This window comes from Glycine max, chromosome 17 (genome assembly GCF_000004515.6).
Source record: "Glycine max cultivar Williams 82 chromosome 17, Glycine_max_v4.0, whole genome shotgun sequence".
Taxonomy (NCBI): domain Eukaryota; kingdom Viridiplantae; phylum Streptophyta; class Magnoliopsida; order Fabales; family Fabaceae; genus Glycine; species Glycine max.
The window spans coordinates 39,973,986-39,988,692 of NC_038253.2; the positions used below are offsets into that span (position 1 = coordinate 39,973,986).

The 14,707-nt window shown below is 32.0% G+C and overlaps 1 protein-coding gene across 4 annotated transcripts; it reads right to left on the reverse strand.

Moving 5' to 3' along the window:
• Positions 1-7,477: 7,477 nt before the first annotated feature.
• On the reverse strand, positions 7,478-13,498 carry LOC100796839 (phosphatidate phosphatase PAH2). Of its 4 annotated transcripts, XM_041011517.1 has the most exons (12): positions 12,627-13,086; positions 11,918-12,480; positions 11,196-11,489; positions 11,001-11,074; positions 9,518-9,602; positions 9,098-9,184; positions 8,922-8,994; positions 8,667-8,710; positions 8,447-8,575; positions 8,246-8,347; positions 8,011-8,137; positions 7,478-7,818 (listed from the first exon to the last, which is right to left on the reverse strand). In XM_041011517.1, the coding sequence occupies exons 1-11, from the start codon at positions 12,649-12,651 to the stop codon at positions 8,075-8,077; spliced, it is 1,539 nt and encodes a 512-aa protein (XP_040867451.1). In that variant the 5' UTR covers positions 12,652-13,086; the 3' UTR covers positions 7,478-7,818; positions 8,011-8,074. The 4 variants fall into 4 exon arrangements, with proteins under 4 accessions (XP_040867451.1, XP_006601292.1, XP_014625622.1 ...); XM_006601229.4 differs by having other exon boundaries at positions 11,196-11,270; positions 11,918-13,492; XM_014770136.3 differs by having other exon boundaries at positions 11,918-13,492.
• Between the last annotated feature and the right edge of the window lie 1,209 nt (positions 13,499-14,707).

Sequence of the window (14,707 nt, forward strand, 5' to 3'; positions counted from 1 at the left end):
CAATAGCATACAAATCACTTGAATAAGAGAAAAATAAAATGAACAAAACTAGATCATAAGATTCAAAACTCAACACCATCACACAGAGAAAGCATCTTTTGGTGTCAATTAAACATTGAAACCATTTCAATGTAATTGAATTCGACAAAAATAAACCTAGAAAAAGTAGCAAATCGAATTTACCATTATTAACTGACAAGGTGATCGATCGTGAAGCTTTCAAGTCTTTGTAAGAGCTCTTTTAATGTAGACTTCTAGTGTTCGAAATTCGAATCCTATCCCGATAGTCTTTGTAAGATCTTACCCTTACTTCAATCAGATTTGTCGACAAAAACGCTTAGATATAATGATAATAAAATGAATAAAATCAATTTTTTATTATGTTTAAAATTAAATATTTTGTTCCGTATTCACGATTAAGCTAAAATTTATTAACTTTATTAATTAATTATAATGGAACTTCTTCTTTTTTAATAAATTATATACTTGAACTTCTGAAGCAACAAGGTTACCAAAAGGGTTTACAACAATATTTGTTTTCATATACAACAACAACGCCTTATCCCACTAGGTGGGGTCGGCTACATGGATCAACTTCCGCCATAATGTTCTATCAAGTATCATACTTCTATCCAAACCATTAATTTCGAGATCATTTTTTATAACCTCTCTTATAGTCTTTTTGGGTTTTCCTCTGCCTCGAATTGTTTGTCTTCTCTCCATCTGGTCTACTCTCCTCACTACAGAGTCTACCGGTCTTCTCTCTACATGCCCAAACCACCTAAGTCTATTTTTCACCATCTTCTCTACAATAGGCGCTACTCCAACCCTCTCTCTAATAGCTTCGTTTCTAATTTTATCCTGTCGAGTCTTACCACACATCCACCGCAACATCCTCATCTCCGCTACACCTACTTTATTCTCATGTTGGCTCTTGACCGCCCAACATTCTGTTCCGTACAAAATCGCCGGTCTTACCGCAGTCCGATAAAACTTTCCCTTTAGCTTGATCGGTACCTTTGCATCACATAACACCCCCGATGCTTTTCTCCATTTCATCCATCCTGCTTGAATGCGATGATTCACATCCCCTTCAATTTCCCCATCATCCTGTATTACAGACCCAAGATATTTAAACCGTGTGACTTGATGGATAATATGGTCTCCTATTTTCACCTCTGAGTTAGAAACCCTCCTTCTTTTGTTGAACTTACATTCCATATACTCCGATTTGCTTCTGCTTAGGCGAAAGCCATGTGTTTCTAGAGCTCGTCTCCAAGTTTCCAACCTCTCATTCAACTCCTCCCTCGACTCTCCAAGGAGGACTATGTCATCTGCAAAAAGCATGCATCTCGGCGCTATCTCTTGGATTTGTTCCGTGAGGACATCCAGAATTAAGGTAAAAAGATAGGGGCTAAGGGTTGACCCTTGATGTAAACCAATTGTGATGGGAAAATCGTCTGACTCTCCACCCTGTGTCCTAACACTAGTCGATACCCTATCATACATATCTTGGATAGCTCGAATATATGCAACCCTAACCCCTTTCTTCTCTAAAGCTTTCCACAAAATCTCTCTAGGCACTCTATCATACGCTTTCTCCAAGTCAATAAAAATCAAGTGCAAGTCTTGTTGGGCCATGCGATATTGCTCCATCACCCGCCGTAATAAATAAATTGCTTCCATGGTCGACCTTCCCGACATGAAACCAAATTGATTCTCAGTAACTTGAGTCTCCCAGTCATATAATTGATTTTATTTCCCGCTATGATCTTAATCAGAACCCGCTTCCCTTTCAATCTTTTCAATAATTAAAATATTCCTGAGCATGAAAATTAGATCAAAGGGAACAAGAAATCAGGGAAGCTTGGTGTCATGGCTTAATAAGCATTAACGTGTTGGTTTATAGTTGGGCTAGCTCAAAGAATATTAGAATACATTATATAGTGGTTTGTATTAATTTCTGCTATAGTGTCGCTCGTACATTAAAAGTATTTTAATATGAAAAGTAATGTATTGTTGTTATGGTAAAGTAAAAAACAGAAAAAGTAATTGTTACAATATCGTGCAAATTTGTTATGATATGGTGAAGATTTGTTAATATATTATTCAGATTTATAGATACTGCAATTAGATATTTTACAGATTTGTTTAATACCATAATTAAATTTAGAATCAGTCCTGATTTTTTTTAAATATATTTTTATTCAATTTAGAATCAGTTAGCTTTCCAACAGCTTGGGGCCAAATTCCCTGTGTTGACCACGATGGCAAGGTCAAATACGCTCTTGAAAAATAGGGTTACACAGTGGGAAATTAATTAAGGGGAGTGTTCATAATTCCCCACTCCTTTTGTTTCTTGATTTTTCTCTGTCCCGAATCGATATTCTAATAATAAATGGAATTCTTCCTCCTTAGAATGAATGTGTAAGGTGATCTCATTTTTATTAATTAATCCATGCTGCCAAGTGAAATTTATTTTATTTAATTTTGGCCTTGTTGGGCTGCTTGGCATTGTTGTTGTTAGAAACATATATAAGAATTATTGAATACCCTCTATTCCGGTTCAAATTAAAGTTTCAATTTTATGTTATGCATGCAATTGAAGATGAGATCGTGGAGTTGGTTGACGGGTAAAATGAACTCTTTCTCTTGTTCTATGTATGAGTGGACTGTATTACTGGATTTATGCTTGAAAAGCTTATAACTTGGAGGATGTAATTCATATAGTAATGGTAGACCTCGCAGGAAGATAGTTATTGTTGGATCCAATGTTACAACAATTCTAAAGGGATGATGGATGGACTTGTAATTCGGTTTTTCTTGTGAGGTGTCTTTGTTTTGTTTTTCTGGAAGTGTAGTTTATTTCCATGACTACATGTTCTCTTTCTTTTTTCTAGCTTTGGCCTGGGAGGAATATATCTTATAGCTTCCTAGTGTGGCTTTTATCATTAATAACGATGTTTTTTTTTTTGCCCATAAAAAAAATATGTCTAACTTTTTGTTTTTATGACAACATGTCTAGCTTGTATGTTTGCTGTTGTTGTTGATTGAGATATTATACGGGAGATAAATATTTCAGTTGAGTGTTTTTATTCTCTTAGCTAGCAACGTTTTTTTACTTCAATTACTTGTATTATTTCTGCATATTTTAACAACGTTTTAGAGATTAAAAGTTTGCATAGTCTAAGACGGAATAAACTTTTTGTCGTGTATTAAAAGTTTGAAATTTTAAAATTAATTTTAAAAAGTTATGGGTTGTTACTTGAGTTAACGTTCCTCACAAGATCACATGAATTTATTAACAAACCGAGTACAGAGAGTACTCAGCTCTAACACAACATATTCCAAAGTAAGGTCTAACACAACATATTCCAAAGTATTAGCATGCATCGATCAAATCTAATCTAAATCAAACCTTTCCCTTTCATATATGCTCGCAGAAGAAAGTGTATACATGATCTGAGTATCAGCTTAAGCAGTACTTAAACGTGGTCAATTTGCCTTTCATTCAAGCCCAAGATCTCTGTTCTTACTAACTCTAGGATTCTGTCCACATTCAAAAAAAATAAACTGAAATAAAAATTACCTAATTCCTGACCTTATATTCATGAAGATTACATTATAGTGTAACGAATGAGTTGCCCAGGAACTTTATTTTCAGTTATATATAGTTGCAACAAAAATAAATTCCTAACCAACACAAAAATTGTGTTCACATCTTAGTGAAAATTTTGCATTCAATGAATATATATTGCAATGTTTACTTATTCCTAGCCGCAACAAGGATACCTAATCTCGTCTATTTGAATTATGCCTTGCTTTGCCAAATTTTTCTTTGCCGGTGTTAGATTGTGAGTACAACCTTCCAAGTAAAAGCATTTGCACCTTCAATATTAGCATATATATCTCCCAGACTGATCGAACACTAACATAAGTAATCACTCTATTACTACTTCCTACATTTAATGAAGACAAATTAACTCATCTCGCATTCAAATAATATTCTCCATCCATTCTCCTTAACCTTCCATTTTTGCCTCCTTAATTGTTTAGAAGCTACGTTACAAAATCTATATGAATTGATTACATAATATATAAAGGAGGACTAAAACACAAGTCTTATTATTCTTATATGTTCCTGTCAAATATATATATATATATATATATATATATATATATATATATATATATATATATATATATTCTTATCTGTTAGTAACATTTATTTACTTAAAAAATTCTACAGATATTTCCAAATATTTTTGTTTATAGTTAATATGTTTCGGATTTTGCTAAAAATCATCTAAAAAACTTATTAATTAGATCGATATGATGTTCTACTGGAATATATTCTATTTTTTTTTCGTCAGTCACTCATTAACCTACTATTCAATAGTCAATGACCTATACTAATTATATATAACTGTAAGACAAGAGAAAACAGCAACCCAAAACAAAGTTCACTGTCTCACCGCCGGTTGTTAAATAGCCTAACAGAATATATAAAATAAAGATGCAGCCATGCATGAAGGAGAGAAAGGAGAAGATGCTCCTCAAATTTGACGGATTAAATTATTATTAATTGCTTATGATGTGCTGGATTTGTTGGTATACAGCTAGTAACCTAGTAGCATATAATGTGCTGCCAAATTTATTAAAACATACTTTGAACAACAAAAATGAGTATTAATTTTGTTCTCTCTTTTTCTTATTTTTATCTTTCTCACTATTTGTAAGAAAATAACTTTCGATTTATATTTTGTTAAGATGATCCAACCATTGGATAATCTTTCATACATTTAATTTAATATTTGATACCAACTAGAGTCCTCCACTCTACCAATTGAGCTAAGGTCAAAACATTTAATTTAATATTGGAAAAAATCAGTAACTAATTTATATTTATAATTTTTGACTTGCATAATAAGATATCAATTTTATCGCAGATCATATCCTTCAATTTTAGTAACTCCTTGTCACCTGTACAAGTTAATAAAAATTTGTCTTGTACTTACCTCATACCTGTACGAGTATTTATTAAGTAAATATCTACGAATTATATAAATTTTGGCAAATATCCACAAGTATATATGTAAGTATTTGTTAAAAAATAAATTTAAAATAGTTTTAAAATGCATATTTATATTTAAAATATTTTTTAAATTTTGAAACATATATTTATGTTAAAAATAAATAAATTTAAAATATATTTATAATAAAATTAAAAACAAATTATTTTGTATAATTTTGATCATTTAAGTCGCTATAGAGACGGATATTTCTGTCTCTAAGAACAACTTCCAGAAAAAATTTATTTAGAGACGGATGTTTCTGTCCCATCTTTACATGAGACAGATTGATCACCCCTTATTAAATTGATAACTAGAGACAGAGTTAGAGATGAATTACTTAAAATTTGTCAATGAATTCTTTTGTTTCGAACATCCATCTTCACTAATGTTTCAAACATTTAGAGACGGACATAGAGACGAAAGCAGATAGAGACGAGTTTTCTGTGTCTAAAAAAATAACTTTTAACTTCTCCGCTGGTTAAACTTTGTCTCTGACTCAGGAAACTATTTCGTCTCTAAATTCGGTCTTTATATCAAACTTTCCTGGTAGTAAGTAATTCTATATTACAAATTCCCATAAATACGAGTACCGTACTATCCATTAACATATTTATTTTGAATCGGTAGCAAGTTCTATTTGCATTTGTCATCTATGCTTTCATTTATCTCTTCTCTTTCTGTATCTCACTATGTGTATGAATATTTTTTCAAAACAAAAAGTGTAAAAGGGATCCTTATTCTCCCCTAAAGAAAACCAATGAATAAGTTTATATACTTCACGTACATGCCCATTGGAAACACTATTATATTTGCTGCTTGTTTATCATACTCAATGAAACTATATATTATCTTGCCGCATGTTTATCATACTCAATGAGACGGAGCAATGGAGCAACATATATAAATTCAAAACCCACTAGATGAATGAACGTCCACAGATTCAACAACGTACACGATCACACAGCAAAATTCATTGACGCTGGTGGTGAGAACATGGCATTTATGGATCGTAATGTAACGAGTGATGGGAAGCGCGTGATGAATCTGAAGCAGTTCAAGCAGTGGCTGAAGACATCATTTGACACAAACAAAGATGGTCGAATCAGCAAAGACGAATTGCATGAAGCTTTCAAGCTCACTGTTGGTCTCTTTGCTTCGTGGAAGAGCCACAAGGTGTTGAAGTATGCAGACACCGACCACGACGGTTTCATTGATGAAAACGAATTCATAAACCTTGTACAGTTTGCAGAGAACCACTTCAACGTCAGAATCACAAAGTAGATAGTTATCTGGCTTTTGGAACTTTGTTTTGGCTTTTGAATCATTATCAATCGATAGATGTTTTTTTTTAAAAAAAAATATTGTAGTGATATAATTTACATTTATTAAATTATCAATTAATAGATGTTTTTTTAATATTATTATTATTATCATAATAAGCTCACGAGTCATGTGAAAACTATATATAGATGTAGATGATTCCCATCATCGATCCCATTCAGGAATTAAAGATGCACAGAATTCAAAATGTAATATCAATAGAGAAATTACATCTTTTTTATAAAAAAAATGCACACTAAAAAAAATAAGAAAAAGAATGGAAAAGTGCGTGATAATATGAAAATTAAAAGATAAAAAAAATAAATGATACTATAAAATATTATATAAATAATATAATTACTACATTATCAATAATATCAAAGACAATGCGTTTTTTGATAATAATGACGAATAAAAAGTCGATTTGTATACTAATTATAAGCTGTTATATACTAAATAATATTTATTGGAAACTAGTATATATAATTATATATAACAACAACAGCTTATAATATTTATGCCACGAAATTAATTGGCATTTAGTTTGATTGGAAGGTTGGAGGTAAAATTAAACTCAAAGAGAGGAAAACCAAATCTGGATGAAGAATCAAATTGTTATCAAAACAAATTAATCCGATACCATTAGTAACTGCCACTATCCTCAATGTCAACTATAATACTAGAACTCTAATCACATCCACCTATCTCATTCTCCTCCATCCTATTATGTTGTTACTCTGTTAAAATTTTCACTAACTTGAGCCTCAAAGTTTCTACAAGTATCATCTGAGACCTACAGTCAAGTGTGGGTCAGACATATCGGATCTTAAATCAATTATTATGATTAGTTGATTCTTACATATTTTTCTATCAATAATCATACTATTGTTGGATTTTCAAAATAGAAAGATATTTTTCATTTAATGCTTTAAGCATACAACCTTAGTTCCTTTATTGAATTTTTACATGAGCATATGCTCATTCGTTTACATGTTGAGAAAATGAAATTGTAGAGAGAATCATTCAAGATTACATACATGCAAGGTGAAGCCACTCATATTGATAATGAGAAGAGAAAGATGTTAAAAAAACTTATGGGATTCTCATCATACGATTTTTTTATTGCAATATCCATGACAATCGAGTGAAATTAATCACTACAACAAACCGTACAAATAAGAAAACAATATTGGTATCTGATGTCACACCATGGACTAGGAAGAAGTTGTAATTCTGAAGCAGGAAGCACGCGTGCAAAATGTATTATGTACATCGAATTCCACAGATTGATGCTGTTGTCATTGAGCTTAGTTACACAGTGCTAATCGGTTACATGAAGAGGTCCAGGACATTAGGACTTGAAAACCATCTTCAATGATCTAAGTTCTAAATTTGTTGCATTGCATCTTCAACACTAGTCATACTACACAGTACACACCAAACAGAAATATCAAACAGATTATTCTAGATAAGTTTAAAGACATATTTTCCTAGTCAACTTCGAAAATCTGATTAATAAAAGGAAGAACTCAAGTTAATAACCATAGGAAAGATATCATGTATATTATCACTCAAATTAAAAATCCTACTGAAGACTAAACATATTCAAGTTTACCTATATAATTCTAGGAGCAGCACATCCATTCGCACCAGAACAAGATAAATGCCAAAAGACCCTTTCAAATATTTGTAGCAGAAGAGGTCTCAGGTAACTTCCAGTAATTCCATGAATTAAAATCCTCCTGCACCAATATTCAGCATGAACAAGGCCAAAAAATAAGGTACATCACAGACAAATCCTTAGGAGTTTGTAGGGAATTTTTTTAGAGAAAGTTCCTTCAGAATTAAACCTGTTCAGATGAGTTTGTAGGGGGGAACATTCCATTCACCAGAGAATGCAGAGAAGTATATGATTTTGTGTCAAAACAACGACGGTTTACAGCAATCTCTCCCTGAAAAGTGAAAACTCAGAAATGAGAATAGAAGTTTTGCAAACTATAAACAATTCAGGTACTTTTATCATTTATTTGTTTCAAAATACTAATACATACCCTGGGATTAATGATGAATATTTTTCCTTTTGGGATTCCAACCTTAAGGTAACTGACTTCATCGGTATCCCTATTTCCAAAACCAGCATAGAACGGATTCCAATCTGGAGGAAAAAGTGCCTTAATGTCCTGGAAGCATTAAAATTCCACTTATGTTTAATAATATGACCATAGTGGAAAAAAATAAATTTTGTCAATTTTAGTTTAGTGGGAACCTAACCTCTAAACATGCAATCTTGAACTCATGAGGAGCCCTCCGGATAACTGGAAAACAAAGAAGAAATTTGTCATAGTCCCAAATATTATAAAAGCATCATGATCAAGGTGTTCCAGACTCAAAGCATTGGCTACACATAAAACTATCACTACTGTAAACCTATCACTAACGCTTATAGTATGTCATGAACTTGAAATGGGGTAGCCTCTTCTCATCCGCAACCATTTTCATACAATAAATAAATAAAAACTAAGTTACCTTCTCGATATAGAGAAGGAAAGAGTCCATCAGGGGATATAACAACAGGGCCATCTGGTAAAAGTTTCCCATCCTGCATCATAACAAAAGGAATAAGAGGATGTAAACTGCTTTCTTTTTTTTTTCGTCTTGTTTAGTCCATAACAATTAATATTGATTTGAAACTTATTTATCACCTGCTTAAGGTTGCATAGAAATTGTCTGGTATGATAGGCCTGAGATATTGCACGAGCACTGAGAAAAAGTAGCTGGTAGCCATTTCCCTGTACAGTGTGTATTAGACAAGAGAAAATTCCATACCACTCACACAAAAGATAGTTGCTATAGGCAGGGTAATGGACAGTTTATATCCTAAAACTCTCGAGACAATTAATTGATCATTAGAATGAATGAGCGCGTAAAATAGAATTCATGAATTTTGTGGCCTTAACAGAAAAAGCAATTGATTATTAGTTTTGTGGCCACCTGTCCAAAAACAATGCTGATATAAAAACAGTGATGTGTAATCAATGTATTCAAGATTTAACTACAGAACATTCTATTTTCATGTTGTAGTAATCTCAAAACACCTAAACACACGCGCAAGGTGGACAAACCTTGATATCTGAGAATAAATGAGCAACTCCTGTCTGTGACCAATCGATTCCTACTAAAGGCATGAATTGACCTAGAACATCTGACCTGTAAGGCATAAAATAAAACGAAGAGTTTAACATTATCAAACCATCGAGTAGAATTAAATCAAGAGCAAAAATGAAAAGAAAAGGTGTGGAAACTAATAGGCAAATATCTAGATGTTATAATTATAAATGTTTGCAGCTAGGAGAAATGAAATTCAAACTTCTACAGGTATACTATTGTACTCCATCCTCTGCCTAGTTACTTTCTTGCTTACTATTATTTATGCAGTTTGAATTCTGCTCAGCTAAAATTTAACCAAGATGACACTACAAGTCTACAGCCATCAAATTTCCATAATAACATGTCATAAATTGTCAATCAATTTAACCCTACAGGTATACTAATAATAATAGTGAAAGTAGTAGATTATATTTACCAACTTTACATCCATCACGACTATAATGGATTAATACAACGATGATTCTTTATCTGCTTATAATAAATTCACATCCATCACATTCTTTATCTGGTTTGTCTAGCCCAATTAACAGTTTAACAAACAATCAATCCGAATATCCCTCACAATGAATGACAGTTAAGGTATATATATATATATATATATATAAGGGTTAAATATATTCCTTCTACAAAGTCCTATTATACATTAGAGTGTGCCTCACAAAGTTCATCTTGAGAAGAAATTAATAGGAACTCTAACTTTTGCGTGTCTAACTTGCCTTCAAACATAAGTTTATTAAACAGAAAACTTAGCATGCAAGTGAATGAGTCCACGCCCTAGGTAAACAAATATACCTACAAGCCTGATCACTAAGAAGGAAACATTTAAGGAACATGTAAGCCAAAGTTTGGTGACCAAAGTGAAAAATACACAGGCAAGTGCATTTTAAAAAAATACTAATATATAACATTAAAAAAATACTAATATATACCAAGTTCATGCTTGTACTGTGTTTACCTTATATATTTTGTAATGAACATGCCAAGTTTGAATAAGTCATAGGACAGGACGTAAAACAAAATGGCAACCAAAAGGAAAAAAAATGGAATAAGATTTGTATGGTCTTTGAACACAGCAGCAAACAACAGAACAAACATATGGCCCTGATCTTGGTATACCATCGGTACTATAAACTAAACATGCACTTCAGAGAGAGACAGAGTCCCTCTTGTCTAGTTTTCTTTCAGTGATAACAGGACACAAAAAGTACGGTTGATTGAGGTTGAGCCGTTGATTCACTCAGTGTTGGTACTTCAGCAAGATTGCTGAGTAGCACTTTTTGGTAGATACCAAGTATGAAGTATCTTTATTTGCTAGATCAAATTAGCAATGAAAAAAGCAAGACACTATTAACAGAATAAATATTGACCATAACTCTGTCATAGTAGTACAATATGTATTTGGAAAACAGTTTCCTTTTCAGTAAGATGTGTCCTCACCTTGTAATTGTCCCATCTACATCTGATATCACTATACGAGTGTTCCATTTCCACAAATACATGTGAGCATCAACCTGATAGTAAGACAAATAAAAAAAAAATTAAAAGTATCAATAAAAGAAACAGAATAAATGTAAATGGAAAGTAAGCCTTGCGCACTTGAAATAAAATTGAAGAAATTTATTGATTGCTAACCTGCTGCTTCCCCTTAACCGTAGGGAAACTGAAGGTTATTGTGTTCCTCCCTTCCTTCAGATTCAAGGATGCTAGCTGTTCAGACGTTGGAGTATTAGCACTAACCTTCTTAACTAAATCTCTTCGACCAAGATTGATAGTTTGAGATTTTCGAAACTTTGGTGTTTTTACAACATCCCCGGCATCACTCCTACCAGAATGGGAACAATCTCTTTGCTGAGAATGTAACTCAGAGGCCTTTATTGCTGGCCTCCCAATGTCAGAATTCTTAGTGAGTTCCTCACTTTGTGCAACCTAAACTAGAACTATACCATATCAGTTTCAAACAAAACTAAAAACACCCTTCACACTTTTCCTTGTTACATTTAGACTCATGATCAGCATCTAGCTTACAAGAGCTTTTCGATAGTGAAACCCTATTGTTAAGAATTTTATAAGACAAGAAAATGTCGACCTTTATTAAGTTCATAAATGCTAACAGAAAAGGCAAATAAGGCAAAAGTTGAGTTACATAAATTGATTTTAATTTTTTTATTAAAAATTCAATTCATTTTCCCTCAGATAATTCATTTTTATGTTATTTTGTAGTAAGTACTTAAAGAGAAATTTATTCAAAGTAGACAAATATAACCGACCTCGGCTAGTGAAATAATACTTTTGTTATTATTGCCATGTAAAAGCTCTAATAACAAAATTAGCAAAAAGAATTTAGCATCATTTACCTCAGGTAGCATTAGAGTTGCAGCATGCAAGACCTCCTGAGCATGGACACGAACATCTCCACATCCTGCACTTGCAGGGCACAACATCTCATTAAACACAGGCTTGGAACTGATGCCATCTTGATCACTGCAAGAACGAGCTTCCTCCTTCATTTTACGCGGTGGTAAAGGCAAACCGTTGTCCAAGGCATCACCCCTAGTCTTCTTCCTATCCCTACAAGGTAGTTTATGATCAAAATTGAGATTGGTGGACCACTTCAGCTCCAACAACTTGGCTGCAATCTCGGCACGCTCCCTCAAATCCACCCCATTCACATCACCATCTCCACCTTCCCCTCTCAAAGACCTTGACACAAGCCCAAGAATTCGGGCACGGCGAGACTTAGTCCTTCCCACAACAACCTTAGCATCTGAATTTGACTTGTCTGGTGAATCAAAGTTCCAACTTTTGGACTTGAAATGCCTCCTACCACTCGGTGATGTGATATCATCAGTTTCACTTTCACCACCAAAAAGCGTAGATTCCTCCTCCTCCTCTTCTTCTTCTTCTTCTTCTTGTGTATCTGCATGATGGAGGAAAATAGCTTCCCCATTACGGTTCAAATACATGTTGAAATCAGGTTCTACACCGTTGACACTGACATGAACCTCTATCTTTTCCTTCTCCTCTTCCTTAAAAACCTTGTGGTATTTCCCAAATCTTACATACCATGGAGAGGATTTGAAGCTCCCATCCTTCTGCTGAACCACAACAATATCCACCGCGCCACCGAAAGGGAGGAACGTCCCTGAAACGGTGTTGACACCGCGGCTGATGAAGCTGCCAAGCCTCCCCACCGCTTGCATATTAATATCTTCTACTAGAGACAATCCTGATCGAGCCTACAAAAATTTACCATACAAATAAAGTTCTCTTCTACCTCAAGCAATCCGAGAAGAATTACTATTACTATACAATAAAATCTGTCTCCGAGCATTTAAAACATCAAAACTTGCAAGTTAATGTTGATCCAATTTATGTCACAAACGTTCAAATTATGATCCAATCTATAAGGTATGTCTTGTTTTCTTAATTTCGGAAAAATTGATGAAAGAGATATGGTAGCTATGAATTTTCCCGAAACATTCTTAAATAGAGATCTGAGTCTGGCACGTTAAGGAATAAGTACATGTTGGGTACCGACTTATGAAACTTAAAATAAAGAGCCGCCAATACGAGAATATTCGATTGGAATGTGCGGAGGCAATTATGATGAATTTTTGAGAATATTCTTTCTAATCTAATTCTAATCCGAACACATTTGAATAAATAAAAATAATAATTGATTGAAAGTTTCAGACGTGGTTATGGCCTATGGGGTTTGAGAGAGAAGGACCCACTGCGTCCCACGTTATGAGAATTCAGGGTGAACGCAACGCAACGCAACACAAACAAAACTTGATGAAAATTTCCAATTGCGGCTTCTTTCTATGCTACCACAATTGCAGATTCCAAAGACAACACCAAGGTTCGTGATTGAGGCATTGAAGATGAAGATAACAGTTTATTTATTATGACCTAAGAAAAGTTTAGAAATAGTATTTAGTACCCTCGCTCTCGATTTCCTCCCTACCGTAGCAATCACTTCTATATATTTCATAGTCAAAATTTAATTATAATTAGAATTTAACTCTCACACAATTATTATGTTATCATTTATCCGCAAATTATCATTATTTGTTGATATAAGTTTTTTAAGTAAAATATTATAAAAGTTAATAAATTTATCCTATAATAATAATAATATCTTTTATTTTAAAACAAAAAACTAACAATATCTTTTTGTTTTTTTTATTTTTAATTAAAAATAATTAAAAGATGTAAACTTTTTTATATTCTTATATCAAGATCAATGTTGCTAAAACTTGAAAAAAGATAGTTCTTTTATTTGATGTTGCTTCATTATTTTTATAAAGTAGTTATTTAGAATAAAATTTATAATTTTTTTAATTACATCAATCAAAGAATTAGAATAATCTAACGATTTTATTTGTTAAATATTACAAAATGAGTATAATAAAATAAAAAAAGAAATAGGTTCATTTTATCCTACTTAAACTTTGCAACATCAGGATTGTTTAGGTTGATGCATATCTTTGTACTTCAAATTGAGTTGATCGAATACTCATATGAAAATTAATTATTAAAATATAATTGTTAGTGAATTAAAATTATTATAGTAAATAAAATATAAAAAAATATTTTAAGCAAATAGTATGATATACACTTAATTGAATTAAAATTATTTCTTTATTAAATAAGTTGAATTGAAAACAATACTTAAGATGGTAAAGAAATGTCCCAAATAAATAAATAAATATCAAATTAAATAAACATATTAATATAAAAATAAAGAGATAGAAAATTATGGATCAATTTTTATTTAAATGTTATTTAAAGATTATATATATATATATATATAAAAATTAAATTTAGAAAAATAATTTCAATTTCTATACTAAAATGACATATGACAATCATGTAAACATTAAGTACAATTTAATCATCTATTTATCTAGTTATCCATATTTTTTTGACTAAATTATTTATATATATATATATATATATAAAGAAAAGAAAATAGTAGTAAGAAAAGAAAAGATATATTTTTTGAGGATATGTTTGTGCGCAAAGTAACTTTAATAACGTTATTTTTAAAAATAATCGATTAAAAAGGAAGATGTGAAAATATAATATTTTATATTATATTTTATTGTGTATAGAAAAATATATATTAGTGAATTATACAA